This window comes from Pseudophryne corroboree, chromosome 10 (assembly GCF_028390025.1).
Source record: "Pseudophryne corroboree isolate aPseCor3 chromosome 10, aPseCor3.hap2, whole genome shotgun sequence".
NCBI lineage: Eukaryota > Metazoa > Chordata > Amphibia > Anura > Myobatrachidae > Pseudophryne > Pseudophryne corroboree.
This window is the reverse complement of record NC_086453.1, coordinates 299,536,606-299,560,005: the sequence shown is the minus strand read 5'-3', so window position 1 is coordinate 299,560,005 and position 23,400 is coordinate 299,536,606. Positions and strand designations below refer to the sequence as shown.

At 46.7% G+C, this 23,400-nt stretch overlaps 1 protein-coding gene across 8 annotated transcripts in view; it reads right to left on the bottom strand.

The window, feature by feature from the left end:
- ACOT7 (acyl-CoA thioesterase 7) overlaps window positions 1-23,400 on the bottom strand; it is a 509,309-nt gene that overhangs the window by 297,384 nt on the left and 188,525 nt on the right. For all 8 annotated transcript variants that reach the window (XM_063943422.1, XM_063943415.1, XM_063943421.1 and 5 more), the window contains one exon: window positions 21,218-21,309. In XM_063943422.1, the coding sequence (XP_063799492.1) occupies window positions 21,218-21,309 (92 nt within the window). The remainder of the gene's footprint in view (window positions 1-21,217; window positions 21,310-23,400) is intronic.

Here is a 23,400-nt window from a genome sequence, read left to right as displayed (position 1 = left end):
GATCGCTTTGTAAGAAACCACCATTTTTCACAGGACCCTTGTGCAATGATGCACTGATACTTTTCCTGGTTTTAGGAGGTTCCTGACTAGCTCGGATAACTCCCTGGTCTTCTTCTCCGGGAGAAAACATCCTTTTCTGGACTGTGTCCAGAATCATTCCTAGGAACATTAGACGTGTCGTCGGAAAAAGCTGCGATTTTGGAATATTTAGAATCCACTCGTGCTGTCGTAGAACTACTTGAGATAGTGCTACTCCGACCGCCAACTGTTCTCTGGACCTTGCCCTTATCAGGAAAGCGTTCATATTTCTTTTAGGAAGAATCATCATTTCGGCCATTACCATGGTAAAGACCCGGGGTGCCGTGGACAATCCAAACGGCAGCGTCTGAACTGATAGTGACAGTTCTGTACCACGAACCTGAGATACCCTTGGTAAGAAGGGCAAAATTTGGACATGTAGGTAAGCGTCCCTGATATCCAGTGACACCATATCGTCCTGGTTCGCTATCACTGCTCTGAGTGACTCCATCTTGATTTGAACCCTTGTATGTAATTGTTCAAATCTTTTAGATCTCACCGAGCCGTTTGGCTTCAGTACCACAATATAGTGTGGAATAATACCCCTTCCCTTGTTGTAGGAGGGGTACTTTGATTATCACCTGCTGGGAATACAGCCTGTGAATTTTTTTCCAATACTGCCTCCCTGTCGGAGGGAGACGTTGGTAAAGCAGACTTCAGGAACTTGTGAGGGGAAGACGTCTCGAATTTCCAATGTACACCTGGGATACTACGTGTAGGATCCAGGAGTCCACTTGCGAGTGAGCCCACTGCGTGCTGAAACTCTTGAGATGACCCCCCACCGCACCTGAGTCCGCTTGTATGGCCCCAGCGTCATGCTGCGGACTTGGCAGAAGCTGTGGAGGACTTCTGTTCCTGGGAATGGGCTGCCTGCTGCAGTCTTCTTCCCTTTCCTCTAACCCTGGGCAGATATGACTGGCCTTTTGCCCGCCTGCCTTTATGGGTACGAAAGGACTGAGACTGAAAAGACTGTGTCCTTTTCTGCTGAGATGTGACTTGGGGTAACAAAAGTGGATTTTCCAGCTGTTGCCATGGCCACCAGGTCCGATGGACCGCCCCTTTATACGGCAATACTTCCATGTGCCGTCTGGAATCTGCATCACCTGACCACTGTCGTGTCTATAAACATCGTCTGGCAGATATGGACATCACATCTACTCTTGATGCCAGAATGCAAATATCCCTCTGCGCATCTCGCATATATAGAAATGCATCCTTAAAATGCTCTATAGTCAATAAAATATTGTTCCTGTCAAGGGTATCAATATTTTCAGTCAGGAAATCCGACCAAGCCCCCCCAGCGCTGCACATCCAGGCTGAGGCGATTGCTGGTCGTAGTATAACACCAGTATGTGTGTATATACTTTTTAGGATATTTTTCAGCTGGCTCTTTGAGGGCGGCCGTATCTGGAGACGGTAACGCCACTTGTTTTTATAAGCGTGTGAGCGCCTTATCCACCCTAAGGTGTGTTTCCCAACTCGCCCTCACTTCTGGCGGGAAAGGGTATACCTCCAATAATTTTCTATCGGAGGAAACCCACGTATCATCACACACTTTAATTTATCTGATTCAGGAAAAACTACAAGTAGATTATTCCCACCCTACATAATACCCTTATTTGTGGTACTTGTAGTATCAGAAACATGTAACACCTCCTTCATTGCCCTTAACATGTAACGTGTGGCCCTAAAGGAAAATACGTTTGTTTCTTCACCGTCGACACTGAAGTCAGTGTCCGTGTCGACCAACTGAGGTAAATGGGCGTTTTTACAAGCCCCTGACGGTGTCTGAGACGCCTGGACAGGTACTAATTTGTTTGCCGGCCGTCTCATGTCGTCAACCGACCTTGCATCGTGTTGACATTATCACGTAATTCCTAAATAAGCCATCCATTCCGGTGTCGACTCCCTAGAGAGTGACATCACCAATACAGGCAATTTGCTCCGCCTCCTCACCAACATCGTCCTCCTACATGTCGACACACACGTACCGACACACAGCACACACACAGGGAATGCTCTGATAGAGGACAGGACCCCACTAGCCCTTTGGGGAGACAGAGGGAGAGTTTGCCAGCACACACCAAAAACGCTATAATTATACAGGGACAACCCCTTATACAAGTGTTTTCCCTTATAGCATTTTCACATATGTAATCATATCGCCAAATAAGTGCCCCCCCTCTCTGTTTTAACCCTGTTTCTGTAGTGCAGTGCAGGGGAGAGCCTGGGAGCCTTCCTCACAGCAGAGCTGAGCAGGAAAATGGCGCCGTGTGCTGAGGAGAATAGGCCCCGCCCCCTAAAACGGCGGGCTCTTCTCCCGGAGTTTGTGAGATCTGGCAGGGGTTAAATACATCCATATAGCCTCAAGGGCTATATGTGATGTATTTTAGCCATAAAAAAGGTATAATACATTGCTGCCCAGGGCGCCCCCCCCCAGCGCCCTGCACCCTCAGTGACCGCTGGTATGAAGTGTGCTGACAACAATGGCGCACAGCTGCAGTGCTGTGCGCTACCTTATGAAGACTGAAAGTCTTCTGCCGCCTGTTTCTGGACCTCTGGACCTCTTCAACTTCGGCATCTGCAAGGGGGGTCGGCGGCACGGCTCCGGGACGAACCCCAGGGTGAGACCTGTGTTCCGACTCCCTCTGGAGCTAATGGTGTCCAGTAGCCTAAGAAGCAAATCCATCCTGCACGCAGGTGAGTTTACTTCTCTCCCCTAAGTCCCTCGTAGCAGTGAGCCTGTTGCCAGCAGGACTCACTGAAAATAAAAAACCTAACTTAAACTTTTATTCTAAGCAGCTCAGGAGAGCCACCTAGATTGCACCCTTCTCGGCCGGGCACAAAGATCTAACTGAGGCTTGGAGGAGGGTCATAGGGGGAGGAGCCAGTGCACACCACCTGATCCTAAAGCTTTTATTATTGTGCCCTGTCTCCTGCGGAGCCGCTAAACCCCATGGTCCTGACGGAGTCCCCAGCATCCACTTAGGACGTTAGAGAAAATGTTTTGCCGTGACCTCCTTTGTAGCCTTAAGGAGAGTGGGGATGACTTCCCCGGGAATACCTTTCCGAGCTAGGATTTGGTGTTCAACCTCCACGCCGTCAAACGCAGCCGCGGTAAGTCCGGAAACACGCATGGCCCCTGCAGTAACAGGTCCTCTCTTAGAGGAAGCGGCCAAGGATCTTCTACGAGTAATTCCTGAAGATCCGGATACCAGGCCATCCGTGGCCAATCTGGAACGACGCGACTTGCCTGAACCCTTGTTCGTCTTATAATCCTCAACACTCTTGGAATGAGAGGGTGGAGGGAACACATACACCGACTGAAACACCCACGGAGTTACCAGGGCGTCCACTGCACTGGCTTGGGGGTTCCTCGACCTGGAACAATACCTCGGAAGCTTCTTGTTGAGGCGAGACGCCATCATGTCTATTTGAGGAATTCCCCAACGCCTTGTTACTTCTGCAAATACCTCTTGATGAAGGGCCCACTCTCCTGGATGGAGATCGTGTCTGCTGAGGAAGTCTGTTTCCTAGTTGTCCACTCCAGGAAGGAAGACTGCTAACAGAGCGCTCACGTGCTGTTCCGCCCAGCGGAGAACTCTTGTGGCCTCCGCCATTGCTGCCCTGCTCTTTTTTCCGCCCTGGCGGTTTACGTACGCCACCGCTGTTATGTTGTCCGACTGGATCAGGACAGGGAGACCTTGAAGAATGTTCTTCGCTTGCAGGAGGCCGTTGTAAATGGCTCTTAACTCGAGAACATTTATGTGGAGACAAGATTCCTGGGTTGACCATCTTCCCTGGAAACTTCTTCCTTGTGTGACTGCACCCCAGCCTCGGAGACTTGCATTCGTGGTCAGTAGGACCCAATCCTGGATACCGAATCGGCATCCCTCTAGAAGGTGAGAACCTTGCAGCCACCACAGGAGAGAAATTCTGGTCCTGGAAGATAGATTTATTTTCCGGTGCATGTGCAGGTGAGACCCGGACCATTTGTTCAGCAGATCCCACTGAAACACCTGGGCATGAAACCTGCCAAACGGAATGGCTTCGTAAGCCGCAACCATCTTCCCTAGCACACGAGTGCATTGATGAATCGATACTCTTGCCGGTCTCAGAATGTCCCTGACCATGGTCTGGCTTTCCAGAGCCTTTTCCATTGGAAGAAACACCCTCCGTAGTTCCGTGTCTAGAATCATGCCCAAGAAGGACAGGCGATTTGGCGGAATCAAGTGAGACTTTGGCAAATTTAGAATCCCACCATAATGTTGCAGAACAGTCAGGGAGAGTTCCACATTTCGTAGCAACTGCTCTTTTGATCTCGCCTTTATCAGGAGATCGTCCAAGTACGGGATAATTGTGACCCCCTGCATGCGTAGGAGTACCATCATTTCCGCCATCACCTTGGTGAATACCCTCGGGGCCGTGGAAAGCCCAAACGGCAAAGTCTGAAATTGGTAATGACAATCCTGCACCGCAAATCTTAGGAAGGCTTGATGAGGAGGATATATCGGGACGTGTAAGTAGGCATCCTTTATGTCGACTGACGCCATAAAATCCCCCCCTTCTAGGCTGGAGATCACAGCTCGAAGAGATTCCATCTTGAACTTGAAAGTTTTCAAGTATGGATTGAGGTTTTAGGTTCAGAATCTGTCTGACCGAGCCATCCGGCTTCGGCACGACAAAGAGGCTCGAATAGAACCCTTCCCCCCTCTGGGACGGGGGAACCGAGACAATGACCCTCTGTTGACACAACTTTTGTATCGCAGCATTTACCACTTCTCTTTCTGGAAGAGAAACTGGCAAGGCCGATTTGAAAAAGCAGCGGGGGGCATCTCCTGAAACTCCAGCTTGTACCCTTGGGACACTATGTCTAAGACCCAAGGATCCAGTGCCGATTGAAACCAGACCTGACTGAAGATTCGGAGACGGCCCCCCACCGGCACGGACTCCCGCAGGGAAGCCCCAGCGTCATGTGGTGGACTTGGTAGAGGCGGGGGAGGACTTTTGGTCCTGGGCGCCAGACACAGCAGGCGACCATTTTCCCCTTCCTCTACCCTTTGAAGCGAGGAAGGACGAGCCCTTTCCTTTTTTGTATTTATTAGGCCGAAAGGACTGCGTCTTATAATGTGGCGCCTTTTTCTGTTGTGTGGGAACATAAGGAAGAAAAGATGACTTACCCGCAGTAGCGGTAGACACCAGGTCAGCAAGGCCGTCACCAAACAAGCCACTACCTTTGAAAGGGAGAGCTTCCATAGCTTTCTTGGAGTCGGCATCAGCATTTCATTGATGAATCCACAGCGCCCTCCTGGCCGAGACCACCATGGCATTGGCCCTCGATCCCAAGAGGCCAATATCCTTCGCCGCATCCTTTAGGTAATCAGCAGCGTCCTTGATATAACCAAGAATCAAAAGAATGTTATCCTTATCAAGGGTATCCATGTCAGAAGCTAAATTATCAGCCCACTTAGCAATAGCACTACTCACCCACGCTGATGCCACAGCAGGCCTGAGTAGTGCACCAGTAGTAACGAAAATGGCCTTCAATGTCGTCTCCTGCTTGCGATCCGCCGGATCCTTGAGGGCAGCCGTGTCAGGAGACGGAAGCGCCACCTTCTTGGACAGTCGGGACACAGCCTTGTCCACATTGGGAGACGACTCCCATTTCTCCCTGTCGTTAGAGGGGAAAGGATATGCCATAAAAATTCTCTTGGGAATCTACCATCTTTTGTGAGGCGACTCCCAGGCCTTTTCACAAAGAGCGTTCAGTTCATGAGAGGGGGGAAACTTCAAATCAGGCTGTTTTCCATTAAATAAACAAACCCTCGTATCTGGAACAGGAGGTTCCACAGAAATATGTAAAACATCTTTAATAGCCACAATCATGTACTGAATACTCTATACCACCTTCGGATGTAAACTGGCCTCATTGAAGTCGACACTGGAATCAGAGTCTGTGTCGGTATCTGTATCTGCCATCTGGGTAAATGAACATTTTTGTGACCCTGAGGGGGTCTGTACCTGAGACAAAGCGTCCTCTATGGATTTTCTCCATGTTTGTGTCTGAGAATCAGATTTATCTAGCCGCTTAGACAACAATGCCACGTTTGCATTCAATGTACTCAACATATTTACCCAATCAGCAGTCGGCTGTGCCGACAGAGTCATTCGCAAATCTTTCTCCGCACCCCCAGTAACTTTCTACGGGGGGGAACACTCAGCTTCAGACATGTCGACACACAGTACCGACACACCCACACTCACACCGGCCAAAAGGGGACAGACCCACAGGGAAGCCTGCAGAGAGAACACAGAGGGAGTATGCCAGCTCACACCCCAGCGCCCATATACTACTAAATCAATAATATATGATGGCTGCGCTGTAGATACACATACATATATAACTCAGCAGAAGTAGGTCTGACTTCTCTCCCCTCAGTCCCACGAAGCAGAGAGCCTGTAGCCAGTAGAGCTCCCCTAGTGTGTGTCCAGTCACTCCTGGGCACACAATCTAACTGAGGGCTGGAGGAGGGGCATAGAGGGAGGAGCCAGTTCACACCCAGTCAAAGTCTTTTAGTGTGCCCATGTCTCCTGCGGATCCCGTCTATACCCCATGGTCCTTTTGGAGTCCCCAGCATCCTCTAGCACGTAAGAGAAAATGAATTTCTCTTACGTCCTTGGGGATACTGGGAATCCATTTAGTACCATGGGGTATAGACGGGTCCACTAGGAGCCTTGGGCACTTTTAAGAATTTGATAGTGTGCGCTGGCTCCTCCCTCTATGCCCCTCCTACCATACTCAGTTTAGAAAATGTGCCCGGAGGAGCCGGTCACGTCGCTGGAAGCTACTGAAGAGTTTTCTGCATTTATTTTGTATGTTTGTTATTTTCAGGCAGGACTGGATGGCACCAGCCTGCCTGCTTCGTGGGACTTAGGGGAGACGGGGACGGCTCAACAATCTTGAAGGGTTAATGGTCCTGTTCCCCAATGACAGGACACTAGCTCCTGAGGGAACAATTCGCAAGCCCCACAACGGCGAGCGTACATTCCCGCAGCACACCGCCACCCCTAACAGAGCCAGAAGATAGAAGAGTGGTCAGTACTTAGCCAGCGTCTTGGTTAGCAGGTCACCGGCCATTATGGCGGCATGAGGGTACGGAGACGCACGGCTTCTACATGGGGCGGCTGGATCTCCAGATTCAGTACACAGTGCAGACGCACCACTTCTGAGGGAGCAAACTGAGTCTAAGTACACTACATGTGTACACAGTACCCAGACTGGCACTACAGACTTAAAAAGGGTCTGACTCCATTTTAGGCACTAAAATTACCTCTGCCAGTATAAAAAAGTGCGGGAAGACCGCACGCTATTGAAGGAGCGGGGCTTCACTATGAGCGGATCCAGCAGCTCACCAGCGCCATTTTCCTTCTGCAGTGGACACAGAGACTCCAGTTTACCTCAGCGGTACCAGGGGGTCATAGCAGGGAGTGAGCGCTTACTAGTGTACTAAGTCCCCAATCTGGTTACTTAGTCTGCAACTCGGCTAAGCTTGGCATTAGCAGTAAGGGCCCTGTGTGCTGGCTCCAGACTATCTCTGTGTCTCTCTTGAAGGGCTCTTTGTGGGTTAATTGTGCATTTAACCTGTTCCTGTGTGTGTGTGTGTGTGTGTGTGTGTGTGTGTGTGTGTGTGTGTGTGTGTGTGTGTGTGCGTGTGTACTGTCACTGTATGTCAGATAAAAAGTGTGTTTCATGTAAGGCACAGTGTTCCTCTTCTCCAGGGGGTTCACTGCAGTGTACTTAGTGCAGTGCACCCTTCCAGTCTAGCGGGGCAGAGCCTGCTTGGCTGAATTCCACTATGGGAATGATTTCCAATATTTCCACTAAATTGTCCCGCAATGAGAAAGAGACGCAATACTTAAAACATTCGATGACTGAGTTTATGAACAGAGACTCAGTACCCAAACCAGCGTCTCAGTCCCCTACCATTTGTCCGCAAAAAAGTACTTTGGCCCATGTCTTGCAGTCTGACTCTGATGATGAGGGATTCACCAAAAAGAAAGATGATCCGGCACCAGTCAGATAAGTTTCATGAATATAATGAAAAACAAAATTGGACAATTAACATAGGATATATCCCAAAATATAAGTCTGTGTTGGTGGTGCGCCCAGAGTCGGGTAACTATAAGTTGAAAAAAAGGAGAGAGAAAGTAGTCTCTTGTGTGGGCGCACTCTTATTCTAAATGTTGAATACTAAGATATGTAGAAATTTTAAAACATTATTTTTAATGGTAATTATTAGGATTATGGCTTGTATTAGAAATTAAAATATCATTAATACAGATTGAACCCGATCGGCATTTTGCCTCTTTTCAACCTCACTATGTAACTATATAATAACAAGAGATATGTAATGGAGAACAATAATGGAACTCTCATATTTCAAAGCGTTATAAGCTGGGTCTTTCCGTGTGACTCACGTTACATTTCATGTTCATTTTCAGAAGTTTAAATGCACCACACACAAAAATGAAGCTGAATTCAACATTTTAAAAATATGACTATATTCTATGACTTACTGTAGGTAGTCATAATTAATGCTTATAGGCAGTAGAAAAATGTTTACACTTAGTTACATTTTATTGTTTATTTGTGTGACTCATGTTAATGGACATAAGAACTGGACGTAGAAACTGATAGGGACTTATATATTTATTTAAACCTGCTCTCCTAATTAATTTTTACAGTACGATTGTTATACTATACACTTAAGACTCTTAATTAATGAGTAACACAAACAAAAAAAATAAGAATTTACTTACCGATAATTCTATTTCTCGTAGTCCGTAGTGGATGCTGGGGACTCCGTCAGGACCATGGGGGGATTAGCGGCTCCGCAGGAGACAGGGCACAAAAGTAAAAGCTTTAGGATCAGGTGGTGTGCACTGGCTCCTCCCCCTATGACCCTCCTCCAAGCCTCAGTTAGGATACTGTGCCCGGACGAGCGTACACAATAAGGAAGGATTTTGAATCCCGGGTAAGACTCACACCAGCCACACCAATCACACTGTACAACCTGTGATCTGAACCCAGTTAACAGCATGATAACAGCGGAGCCTCTGAAAAGATGGCTCACAACAATAATAACCCGATTTTTGTAACAACAACTATGTACAAGTATTGCAGACAATCCGCACTTGGGATGGGCGCCCAGCATCCACTACGGACTACGAGAAATAGAATTATCGGTAAGTAAATTCTTATTTTCTCTGACGTCCTAAGTGGATGCTGGGGACTCCGTCAGGACCATGGGGATTATACCAAAGCTCCCAAACGGGCGGGAGAGTGCGGATGACTCTGCAGCACCGAATGAGAGAACTCCCGGTCCTCCTCAGTCAGGGTGTGCCCCTGACCAAGTAGCTGCTCGGCAAAGTTGTAAAGCCGAGACCCCTCGGGCAGCCGCCCAAGATGAGCCCACCTTCCTTGTGGAATGGGCATTTACATATTTTGGCTGTGGCAGGCCTGCCACAGCATGTGCAAGCTGAATTGTACTACACATCCAACTAGCAATCGTCTGCTTAGAATCAAGAGCACCCAGTTTATTGGGTGCATACAGGATAACAGCAAGTCAGTTTTCCTGACTCCAGCCGTCCTGGAAACCTATATTTTCAGGGCCCTGACAACATCTAGCAACTTGGAGTCCTCCAAGTCCCTAGTAGCCGCAGGTACCACAATAAGCTGGTTCAGGTGAAACACTGACACCACCTTAGGGAGAAACTGGGGACGAGTCCGCAGCTCTGCCCTGTCCGAATGGACAATCAGATATGGGCTTTTGTGAGACAAAGTCGCCAATTCTGACACTCGCCTGGCCGAGGCCAGGGCCAACAGCATGGTCACTTTCCATGTGAGATATTTCAAATCCACAGATTTGAGCGGTTTAAACCAATGTGATTTGAGGAATCCCAGAACTACGTTGAGATCCCACAGTGCCACTGGAGGCACAAAAGGGGGTTGTATATGCAGTACTCCCTTGACAAACTTCTGGACTTCAGGAACTGAAGCCAATTCTTTCTGGAAGAAAATCGACAGGGCCGAAATTTGAACCTTAATGGACCCCAATTTGAGGCCCATAGACACTCCTGTTTGCAGGAAATGCAGGAATCGACCGAGTTGAAATTTCTTCGTGGGGCCTTCCTGGCCTCACACCACGCAACATATTTTCGCCACATGTGGTGATAATGTTGTGCGGTCACCTCCTTCCTGGCTTTGACCAGGGTAGGAATGACCTCTTCCGGAATGCCTTTTTCCCTTAGGATCCGGCGTTCAACCGCCATGCCGTCAAACGCAGCCGCGGTAAGACTTGGAACAGACATGGTACTTGCTGAAGCAAGTCCCTTCTTAGCGGCAGAGGCCATGAGTCCTCTGTGAGCATCTCTTGAAGTTCCAGGTACCAAGTCCTTCTTGGCCAATCCGGAGCCACAAGTATAGTTCTTACTCCTCTACGTCTTATAATTCTCAGTACCTTGGGTATGAGAAGCAGAGGAGGGAACACATACACTGACTGGTACACCCACGGTGTTACCAGAGCGTCCACAGCTATTGCCTGAGGGTCTCTTGACCTGGCGCAATACCTGTCCAGTTTTTTGTTCAGGCGGGACGCCATCATGTCCACCTTTGGTCTTTCCCAATGGTTCACAATCTTGTGGAAGACTTCCCGATGAAATCCCAACTCTCCCTGGCGTCGGAATGAACACTGCTGACAGTGCTATCACCTGATTTTCCGCCCAGCGAAGAATCCTTGCAGTTTCTGCTATTGCCCTTCTGCTTCTTGTGCCGCCCTGTCTGTTTACGTGGGCGACTGCCGTGATGTTGTCCCACTGGATCAATACCGGCTGACCTTCAAGCAGAGGTCTTGCTAAGCTTAGAGCATTGTAACTTGCCCTTAGCTCCAGTATATTTATGTGGAGAGAATTCTCCAGACTTAATCACACTCCCTGGAAATTTTTCCCTTGTGTGACTGCTCCCCAGCCTCTCAGGCTGGCATCCCTGGTCACCAGGACCCTTCCTGAATGCCGAATCTGCGGCCCATTAGTAGATGAGTACTTTGCAGCCACCGCAGAAGAAACACCCTTGTCTTTGGAGACAGGGTTATCCGCTGATGCATCTGAAGATGCAATCCGGACCATTTTTCCAGCAGATCCCACTGAAAAGTTCTTGCGTGAAAACTGCCGAATGGAATCGCTTCGTAAGAAGCCACCATTTTTCCCAGGACCCTTGTGCAATGATGCACTGACACTTTTCCTGGTTTTAGGAGGTTCCTGACTAGCTCGGATAACTCCCTGGCTTTCTTCTCCGGGAGAAACACCCTTTTCTGGACTGTGTCCAGAATCATCCCTAGGAACAGCCGATGTGTCGTCGGAAACAACTGCGGTTTTGGAATATTTAGAATCCACCCGTGCTGTCGTAGAACTACTTGAGATAGTGCTACTCCGACCTCCAACTGTTCTCTGGACCTTGCTCCTATCAGGAGGTCGTCCATTTTATTTGAAGAAGAATCATCATTTCGGCCATTACCTTGGTAAAGACCCGGGGTGCCGTGGACAATCCAAACGGCAGCGTCTGAAACTGATAGTGACAGTTCTGTACCACGAACCTGAGGTACCCTTGGTGAGAAGGGCAAATTGGGACATGGAGGTAAGTATCCCTGATGTCCCGGGACACCCTATAGTCCCCTTCTTCCTGGTTCGCTATCACTGCTGTGAGTGACTCCATCTTGATTTGAACCTTTGTAAGTGTTCAAATATTTCAGATTTAGAATAGGTCTCACCGAGCCTTCTAGCTTCAGTACCACAACATAGTGTGGAATAATACCCCTTTCCTTGTTGTAGGAGGGGTACTTTGATTATCACCTGCTGGGAATACAGCTTGTGAATTGTTTCCAATACTGCCTCCCTGTCGGAGGGAGACGTTGGTAAAGCAGACTTCAGGAACCTGCGAGGGGGAAACGTCTCGACTTTCCAATCTGTACCCCTGGGATCCTACTTGTAGGATCCAGGGGTCCTGTACGGCCCCAGCGTCATGCTGAGAAACTTGGCAGAAGTGGTGGAGGCTTCAGTTCCTGGGAATGGGCTGCCTGCTGCAGTCTTCTTCCCTTTCCTCTATCCCTGGGCAGATATGACTCTTATGGGGACGAAAGGACTGAGGCTGAAAAGACGGTGTCTTTTTCTGCAGAGATGTGACTTAGGGTAAAAACGGTGGATTTTCCAGCAGTTGCCGTGGCCACCAGGTCCGATGGACCGACCCCAAATAACTCCTCCCCTTTATACGGCAATACTTCTTTGTGCCGTTTGGAATCTGCATCACCTGACCACTGTCGTGTCCATAAACATCTTCTGGCAGATATGGACATCGCACTTACTCTTGATGCCAGAGTGCAAATATCCCTCTGTGCATCTCGTATATATAGAAATGCATCCTTTAAATGCTCTATAGTCAATAAAATACTGTCCCTGTCAAGGGTATCAATATTTTTAGTCAGGGAATCCGACCAAGCCACCCCAGCTCTGCACATCCAGGCTGAGGCGATCGCTGGTCGCAGTATAACACCAGTATGTGTGTATATACTTCTTAGGATATTTTCCAGCCTCCTATCAGTTGGCTCCTTGAGGACGGCCCTATCCGGAGACGGTACCGCCACTTGTTTTGATAAGCGTGTGAGCGCCTTATCCACCCTAAGGGGTGTTTCCCAACGCGCCCTAACTTCTGGCGGGAAAGGGTATACCGCCAATAATTTTCTATCGGGGGAAACCCACGCATCATCACACACTTCATTTAATTTTTCTGATTCAGGAAAAACTACAGGTAGTTTTTTCACACCCCACATAATACCCTTTTTTGTATTACCCTTGTAGTATCAGAAATATGTAACACCTCCTTCATTGCCCTTAACAAGTAACGTGTGGCCCTAAAGGAAAATACGTTTGTTTCTTCACCGTCGACACTGAAATCAGTGTCCGTGTCTGTGTCTGTGTCGACCGACTGAGGTAAATGGGCGTTTTAAAGCCCCTGACGGTGTTTGAGACGCCTGGACAGGTACTATTTTTTTTTTTTTTGCCGGCCGTCTCTGTTGACATTATCACGTAATTCCTTGAATAAGCCATCCATTCCGGTGTCGACTCCCTAGAGAGTGACATCACCATTACAGGCAATTGCTCCGCCTCCTCACCAACATCGTCCTCATACATGTCGACACACACGTACCGACACACAGCACACACACAGGGAATGCTCTGATAGAGGACAGGACCCCACTAGCCCTTTGGGGAGACAGAGGGAGAGTTTGCCAGCACACACCAAAAACGCTATAATTATACAGGGACAACCTTTATATAAGTGTTTTTCCCTTATAGCATTTTAATATATATAGTCATATCGCCAAATAAGTGCCCCCCCTCTCTGTTTTAACCCTGTTTCTGTAGTGCAGTGCAGGGGAGAGCCTGGGAGCCTTCCCACCAGCATTTCTGTGAGGGAAAATGGCGCTGTGTGCTGAGGAGAATAGGCCCCGCCCCCTTTTCGGCGGGCTTCTTCTCCCGTTTTTCTGAGACCTGGCAGGGGTTAAATACATCCATATAGCCCCCAGGGGCTATATGTGATGTATTTTTAGCCAGAATAAGGTACTATCATTGCTGCCCAGGGCGCCCCCCCCAGCGCCCTGCACCCTCAGTGACCGCTGCTATGAAGTGTGCTGACAACAATGGCGCACAGCTGCAGTGCTGTGCGCTACCTTATGAAGACTGAAAAGTCTTCTGCCGCCGGTTTCTGGACCTCTTCACTTTTCGGCATCTGCAAGGGGGTCGACGGCGCGGCTCCGGGACGAACCCCAGGGTGAGACCTGTGTTCCGACTCCCTCTGGAGCTAATGGTGTCCAGTAGCCTAAGAAGCCAATCCATCCTGCACGCAGGTGAGTTCACTTCTCTCCCCTAAGTCCCTCGATGCAGTGAGCCTGTTGCCAGCAGGACTCACTGAAAATAAAAAACCTAACAAAACTATTACTCTAAGCAGCTCTTTAGGAGAGCCACCTAGATTGCACCCTTCTCGGCCGGGCACAAAAATCTAACTGAGGCTTGGAGGAGGGTCATAGGGGGAGGAGCCAGTGCACACCACCTGATCCTAAAGCTTTTACTTTTGTGCCCTGTCTCCTGCGGAGCCGCTAATCCCCCCATGGTCCTGACGGAGTCCCCAGCATCCACTTAGGACGTCAGAGAAATGAATGTTAACCAAACGATACTTAAAATCAATTCTGACACGTGACTCACGTTACATACGAATGTTACTCACGTTACACTTCTGTACCTCGACAAAGTGCTCTGATACAAATTACTCAAACCTATAGAATGCACATTGATTAATCAATGTAAGCCCGTTTATCTTCCTGATTAGCTGTAAGCTGTATAAAATATTTAATATGGTGATAATGGCCATATAAAATACTTTATAAAATAACCGGATATTAGCCATTGTGCATCCACTTCAACAACTTCCATATATGTTCAATGTTTACACACGCAGGAAATCGATACGCCAGAAATACATCTATTTTCAATTATCACACAATATACTACGCTCTTTTAGAGGCATTAATATACGGAAATGTTAGCGGTTATGTGAAAGGTCATTTTCAGGTACTGTGTCATATATTTCATGGAATGACCCAGTTACTTTATTTGAAAAAGGATGGACTTAAACGGTTGCTTTACAGGTATAGTATATACTGAATATTTTTACAGCTACCATTGCTTTGCTGAAGACAGCCATGGGGTCACAGTAACTTGGGTTTGCGGTATAAAAATGACTGTATTTTAAAAATATCATGTGGGGGAAAAAAGAGAAACGGAAAAATAATTCCCAATCACAGCTTCAAACACTGCAGTTACATAACCTAAACATCAGGGAGTTCTGTCCTGGGGGCCAGATGCTCAGTAACCTCGTTTATCAGTAGTCATATTAGGACAATCCTGCAACAGCCTCTGTGCTGCAGGGACAATATACAAGCCCCTGCCTTTCCTCTGCATCATGAGCCAAGATAATAAATATAAAACTGGAATGAAAAATTCTCTGGGAAGATGTTCAGTTTTTAATTTACTTTACAAAATTCCTCCAACAGAGGTTCCAACTAAGCAAACTTATAACCCGGGTCATTGCCAGGGCAACCCAGGTCCAGTCTTGGTGTGAAAGGGTTTACCCGGGATCAAGTACACTTTCACAACAGCAGGACTACACAGTGACTATGTATGATGCAGCGTCACCTACAGTACTGTCCCTTCCCATCTAGCTTCCAAGAGACACTCAGCCGGAGACTGTTGTCATTCCCAACCAGGCTTATTTTATATATATATATATATATATATATATATATATATACACACATATATACACACACACACACACACACACACACACACACACACACACACACACACACATATATATATATATATATATACACACACACATATATATATATATATATATATATATATATACACATATACACACACATATATATATCTATCTTGTACTGTGTGCCCGGCACTCACTCTTAGCGAGTAGCATATGCTGCGGTGCCCTCCTGGAGGCAAATACCTCTGGATACTGGTAGGTAAAAAAGGCGGCACTCAGGCAGACGTATTATGCAATTAAAACTGTGGTCAGTTTAATCCGACATGTTTCGGGGTAATCACCCCGTCATGATGACCCCGAGGACGGGGTGATTACCCCGAAACATTAAACTGACCACAGTTTTAATTGCATAATACGTCTGCCTGAGTGCCGCCTTTTTTACCTACCTATATATATATATATATATATATATATATATATATATATATGTTACTGTACATAGTACAAAAGATCAACTTTGGGTAGCCTGTACCTCTGCTGGTATGTTTAAACCTTCAAATTAATGTTCCAGTATGACAGAGGTAGAAAGACAGGATGTAGCACAACAACCTAATGGGGTCTATGTACTAAGCCTTGGAGAAAGATAAAGTGGATGAAGATAAAGTACCAGCCAATCAGCTCCTAACCGTCATGTTACAGGTTGTGTTTGAAGATTGACAGCTAGGAGCTGGTTAGCTGGCACTTTATCTCTGTCCAAGGCTTAGTACATAGGCACTCATTTCGAGTTGATCGCTCACTAGCTGCTTTTAGCAGCAGTGCACACGCTAGGCCGCCGCCCTCTGGGAGTGTATCTTAGCTTAGCAGAAGTGCGAACGAAAGGTTAGCAGTTCTGCTACTAAATAATTTCATGCAGTTTCAGAGTGGCTCAAGACTTACTCCTAGATTGCGATGACTGCAGTCTGTTTTAGTTCCTGGTTTGAAGTCACAAACACGCCCTGCGTTCGGCCAGCCACTCCTGCGTTTTTACCTGGCACGCCTGCGTTTTTTTAGCACACTCCCAGAAAACGCTCAGTTTCCGCCCAGAAACACCCACTTCCTGTCAATCACACTACGATCACTCGAGCGATGAAAAAACATCGCTCGAGCTTGTGTAAAACTACGTTTTGTGTGAAAGTACTTAGCGCATGCGCGATGCGTACCATGCGCAGTTTTGCCATTTTTTTCCTGATCGCTGCGCTGCGAAAATAGGCAGCGAGCGATCAACTCGGAATGACCCCCATAGACCCTATATATTTTAGGTAAAGGAATGCACTGTTCGATGCAGTAATAACTTGTTGATTAATATGGAGGCTACCTTGGACAGCCTCCAGATATTCAGCTATTGTGAGACTACAAGTCCAAGCATGCCCTGCCAGTCAGAGGCTAACTGAAACTGGAATCCTGAGCGTCATGAGCCACGTCTCGCTTACAGTGGACACCGTGGCATTTGAAAGCCCAAACACCAATTTTCAGAAATCCTTATTCAGCTGCACAAGTCTGAATACTCCGCTTCATAACAAGCCCTCCAGTCTGAAATCTCTCCTCTAACCCAGAAATACAATCCTGTTCATTCTGCTCAGCTCAATTACGCAATTAATTTGCCCATTTTCCGGCTGAAATACAAAATTAAACCTCAGTGCCGACTTACTCGAGTTACACGCTGCCTTTTCATTGTCACTGAAAAGCTTTTAAGCACACTGATATCAATGGTCCCTTAGATGATGCACTTAGCTTTTGATAACAAATACAGACGGGAAGATTTACTAAAATAATTTCTTCTCGGATACAAATATTGATTAGCCCTGAAAGAAAAACACACTTATGGTGTGACAGAACCACAATGAAAACTTAGATTCACCTTGCCAACTATTTCACTTTTTGTTATATGCCAGCCATGGCTTAACTCCAGGTACGCACTGGGCGTGACACAAATATACCATTGGCTGCTAAAGGAGAGGAAATATCAGCGATTGACTACTTAAAAAGATCCAATGACGTTTACTCTGTCAAGTTTATGTCCTATATATTGTTACATTTTGTGTCCTTTACTCCCGATGGCCTAGATCTGCCCTTTCTTCTCTCCCCGCTCCCCCCTTTCCTTTTCCTCTATTTCTCTCTCCCCCGTGTTTCGTCCCCTCTTGAGGGACACCTTTGTTAACTGAAAAAATAATGAAAAACACCAAGGAGAATTGTTTTTACCTTTTATTATACACTTATATCTGTTTTGTACATCTTTTTGTCTCTCCTGGTACAAATAAAAAGTTAACAAAAAAAAAAAAAAGATCCAATGACTGCTTGATATTAAAGGGGGGTACACACGGAGAGATCCGTGTTTAAAATCGAATCAATCTGACTAGATTGCTTAGATTTTAAGCACGGATCTGCCGTGTGTATGCCCCCCAGCGATAAGGATGCGCGGCCCCGCAGGCTCAATCTAGCGGGTTGTTCACTTCAGCGCTGTGTGAAGTGAGCGCCCCCCCCCATTGCAATAAATGTCATCAATGTATTAATATTTGTAACTAAAAAAACACTAGTACTCAGGAGCCACAGTAAAGGGGGGTACTGACGGGAGAGATGTGTGCTGAGCGATCTTAACACAGACCGCTCAGCACACATCTCTCCCCCCGCTCAGTACAGCGCGATGTGTGCTGAGCGGTCTGTGTTAAGATCGCTCAGCACACATCTCTCCAGTCAGTACCCCCCTTTACTGTGGCTCCTGAGTACTAGTGTTTTTTTAGTTACAAATATTAATACATTGATGAAATTTATTGCAATGCAAACATAAATACCGCATTTAATAGTAAGCCCAATTGTTTTATTCAAGCTTGCCTGACTTAGAGCACCCTGAGGGATGTCACCACAGTGAGTGCGCGTGCCTTAATAATCCGTCTACCAGTCATTTTTCTTATTAAATGCAAGGCTATGGAGGGAATTCAATTAACTTGGCCCTGCAAGCGGGCAGGGCGACTTGCTGTTGCAAAGGCAAGTCAATGCCAGCAACGACATCAGAACTCGCCCCATTCGCGGCTTGCACACGCACCTTTTGGATCACAGCCCTATGGGGCTCAGAACAAGATTCTGTGAGCCCAAAGGTACCATAAGTACATCACAAAGCTGCAGTGACTTGCGGGTGTGATATAATCTCACCTAACTGAATTCCTCCCTATATGTTTAAAAGTACAGAATTAAGAGTGTGAGCCACAAACCCTATGTATTGAAGCGCGATGGGAAAGTAGTCTTCTAACACTAGAGTGCTGTGTATACAGCAGGTGCTACATTGGTTTGACTGGGGAATTAGAGGACAACTGCTGTGCTACAGAACCGAAAGAGTTAACAAAGCACAGTCAAGTACTTCATGGGTTACATAATTATCCTCTGTATCGTCTCTGGAGACTCCTTAGCGTCTGAAATATTTACCGCGTTAGGAGCGATGCATCTGCCAATTTATGGATCTGTTGTAGCAGCTGCCGTACAAGGATTTATTCCAAAGACGTTCCACAATTTCCTGTACCTGAAGCACACTCCAAATACTCTCTAATCTCTAGAAACACACATGGTTAGATATTCTGTGGTATTACTGCAGGAGGATCTCCCCCCTCCCCAGTGGTGCAGAATATGCCTGAAATCCCGTTTCTTCAGTGGTTATCATCAACGTTGCATCTGGCCTCTTGCAACATATCCACAAGCACTAGTTAGTAGCCAATGTATCATCAGTATTATCAACCTTTGCACATGTGAACAAATAGTTGTGCGTAGCCCTGATACCAAATCCCACTGGGTGAGATTCCCAACAAATCTTAACGTACTGGACCTCAAGCAGTGACTCTTTGGAAAGTCCGGGAGACTCCTGCAATCCCAGGAGAGTAGACAACCCTTGCAGATCCCAGTCACTCCAGCAGTAAGTGAAACAGAGTTGCAACAGGTGCAAGAGCAGGGCGAGAGTGGGAACCTGGTCCAGCGGTTGTGGTTTGGGTGGCAGATCCTTTCCCTTCCCCATCATTGGGTTAATCCTGCCTCAGTCCCTTCTTGAAAATATGTCAGGTTATTGCTTTGCATCAAATTCCAGAAATGACCTTTGCCTGGCAAATTTAGGTCGGAAGGGGTTCCGACCTATTCGTCACCGGCAGCTTTTTTCCGACAAGTCGGGAAATCCGACTTGTCGGAAGACTGCCGGAATACACGCGGATAGGCGGCTTCACCCGCCGATCCGCATGTATTGTCGGAAGCGGGGCCAAACCCAACAGATTTTAGCCCAGTTTCCAGCAATGTCAATCCGACTTTTAAAAAAGTCAGATTGACACTGTCGGGACCGGGCCAATGAATAGAGTGCTGTCGGGTCCATTCCGTCGGAAAGGACCCGACGGCTATTGAATGCAGCCCTAAATGTCCATACCATACCTGCACCAAGATCCCATCCCAGCCCTATTCATGAAGTCCCCTGCTACTGGAAATGACTTGAACAAAGAAAAGTTCCGTCTTTCGTTACATTGTTCTGATGTGTACGCGATACGGTATGTCGGCCGGCATAGCGTCAGGGTACACATCGCTCCAGTGCGTACTGGTTTGAGGAGTTCTACTGAAAAAAGAAAATAAGCTGTCTCTAGCTTAACTACGGTTGTAATCTTTAAAGGGCCCGTTGTTCCTGTTGCTTCACAAATTATCAACAAAAGGACATTATGGGGGAGATTCAAATGTTTGAAAAGTCAGTTGGGAGTCTGTTATTTCCCTGTCTATTAGATAGGAAAAAACAGACTCCCAACTGACTTTTCAAACATTTGAATCTCCCCCTATATGTCAAAATATTCTGGACCTTTTAGATAACCTATGGCAATTGTTTTAAGACTAAAACATGATGTGAAAGTTATGGACAACATCTGCATAACCACCTGGGCCCTACAATTATCATTACTGGCTTAGTAAATGCAGAACAGATTATATTACAGGTGGACAGAACAAAATGTAGAATACCACTGTTTGTAACACACAGGAGGGGGAGATGTAATAAGATGCGGACAGTGATAAAGTGGAAAGAGAGGTAAAGTACCAGCCAATCACCTCCTAACTGCCATGTTACAGGCTGTGCTTGAAAAAATTCAGGAGCTGATTGGCTGGTACTTTACCTCTGTCCACTTTATCACTCTCCAAGGCTTAGTACATCTGACCCCGGAGTATGGTGGGTCTCTGTAATCGTCAGGAACTAGTACAGTTAAGACCGTAACCTAAGGTCTGCCCAACACATACACATATCTTCCATCCTTTAAGGCGCCCTTAAAGTAGACATATTATGAGCGATTTGGCCGTTTTTGACAGATCGGAACTACAAATCGTTCATAGCAGTGCAGATCGTTCAGTGTCTGAACGATAACGATGCGCGGTCCCGCTGGTCGTTGGTCGGAGCTTCTGATCTTTCCTGCTGCAGGGAAGATCTGAAGCTATTGTCAACGACAGCATGCTCCTGGATGTAGCCTCTCCCAGATCTTAAAATCTATCATGTGTATTGCACTATAATGTTTGCCCAGGACGGCCGGGGAGCTGTCAGGGCACTTCAAGGGAAATAGTTAACGAGAAATCATCATTTACAGGTCGTTTAGTGTATAGGCACCTTTACTTGCAGTAGTCGCAGATAACAAATCCGCTAATACACCGTACACTTAATCACCAACAAAACGACAGCACTGGACATGTTGTATGAGGAAGAATTACCTGTATTGGGGGCACGTCAATGACTTTTTCCACATTGGTTAGAGAAAGTGGCACGTACCACAGGGTGGCTCGGTTGGTTAATCTTTTTGCTCCTACAAAACAAACAAAAACACCATTAGAAAAATGTCATTGTTTGTGGTAGGATGGCGTAGCGAGGGCTGATATCCCAGCATGGGTAAAACAAATGCGTTGTGGATTTATAAAAAAAAAGAAAAAGGTATGGGTCAGATTCCCAAACTCCGCCATTACAGTACAGGTTTTAAGGATATCCATTCTTGTGTCCAGAAGGTTAAATTAAATTGACTGAGGTACATCTCGGTATTGACCTTGTGCACATAGAGCATTTGTCGTCGAGTTTTTGATTGTCAACCTACCATAACCAGGACAAACACATAGCTACTACAGAGACTTAAGCTGGGTGCACACCAAACCATACAAGCCAAAAAGATGAGTTCTGACCACTTGATCCAGAGGTCAGGCCAAAACCAGCGGCAATAACGTTCGGACCCAACATTTACATTATTGTGCTGAAAATGTAGTGTGTAAGGGATTCTGACGGATGGGCTACTGCCGGCAGTCATCTTTGTGTGAGATAGCATTATAGTCAGCAATGATGCGCCCCTTCTCAGCTCGATAATGGTGTACGCTCGAAATCGGATGTTCTCTGGATCGTTTTAAACTCCAAAAACGCTCTAGTCCCTAGCATCGTCTGGCAAATCTGTCAGGTGTGTACCCAGCATTGCATAACAAAATCAAAAGAACACACTATAGCAAAACAAAAAAAACAAACACACAATCAAAATAGAATACTGGTCAAACTAGAGTCCTGTATGTTCCTTTCTAACATCAAATTCTAGATTGCTTGTAGGGGTCCACAGGTGCATCTTTGGGATTTTGATAACAAAATTGCAATTTTTTTATTTATTATTCAAACATTTCTTAAAAACACATTCTAATGAGCTGATCTTGCTGAATTAAAAAAGGGCAAGCCCATTTCTAAGACATGCTTTGTTCATAGGGTGCTAATTATACCCTTGGTAGAAGTTGCGTGACAAAACTGGAAAATCTCCATGCATGTTTTAGGGGGTGTGGATCATTAGATCGACAGTGTCTAGGTCGACTACTATAGGTCGACAGGGTTGGAAGGTCGACAGGGTTTCTAGGTCGACATGTGCTAGGTCGATAGGTCAAAAGGTCGACATGAGGTTGTTGTTGTTTTTTTGTGTCGTTTTCTTCGTAGAGTGATGGGGAACCCCAATTAGTGCACTGTACCCTCGCATGGCTCGCTGCGCTCGGCACAGATTACCGTTCCAATCATAGTCCACGTGGATCGTTAAGTATGAAAAAGTTCAAAAAAATATTATTTTTAAAAAAAAACTGTCGACCTAGCAACCCTGTCGACCTAGTGGCTGTCGACCTAAACGTTGTCGACCTAAACAGTGTCGATCTTCAGACCAGATCCCGTTTTAGGACCAGGCAGCAATGTCAGCCTGGGCTCTATGGCCCTCATTCCGAGTTGATCGCTCGCTAGCTGCTTTTAGCAGCATTGCACACGCTAGGCCTCCGCCCTCTGGGAGTGTATCTTAGCTTAGCAGAATAGCGAACGAAAGGTTAGCAGATCTGCTACTAAATATTTTCTTGCAGTTTCTGAGTAGCTCCAGACCTACTCCTAGATTGCGATCAGCTCGGTCCGTTTAGTTCCTGGTTTGATGTCACAAACACGCCCTGCGTTCGGCCAGCCACTCACCCGTTTCTCCAGACACTCCCGCGTTTTTCCCTGACACGCCTGCGTTTTTTAGCACACTCCCGGAAAACGCTTAGTTACCACCCAAAAACGCCCTTTTCCCGTCAAATCACTCACTGATCAGCAGTGCGACTGAAAAGCGCCGCACGAACAACAGCAAAACTGCTACGTTTTTAGTTAAATAACTAAGCGCATACGCGCTGTGTACCATGCGCATGCGCATTTAGCAACAAATCGCAGCATAGCGAAAATCGGCAACGGGCGAACAACTCGGAATGACCACCTATGGCCGATATTCCGCTTTAGGAGCAAATAAAGCACATAGCTATAACTACTTATGTAAAAACAACGAGGGAGACGCCCAACTGACGCCATTCATCTAAGTATACTTGTCTGCTCTCGCTGACTGAATGAATCTGGTGTCTATTAACAAATGAAT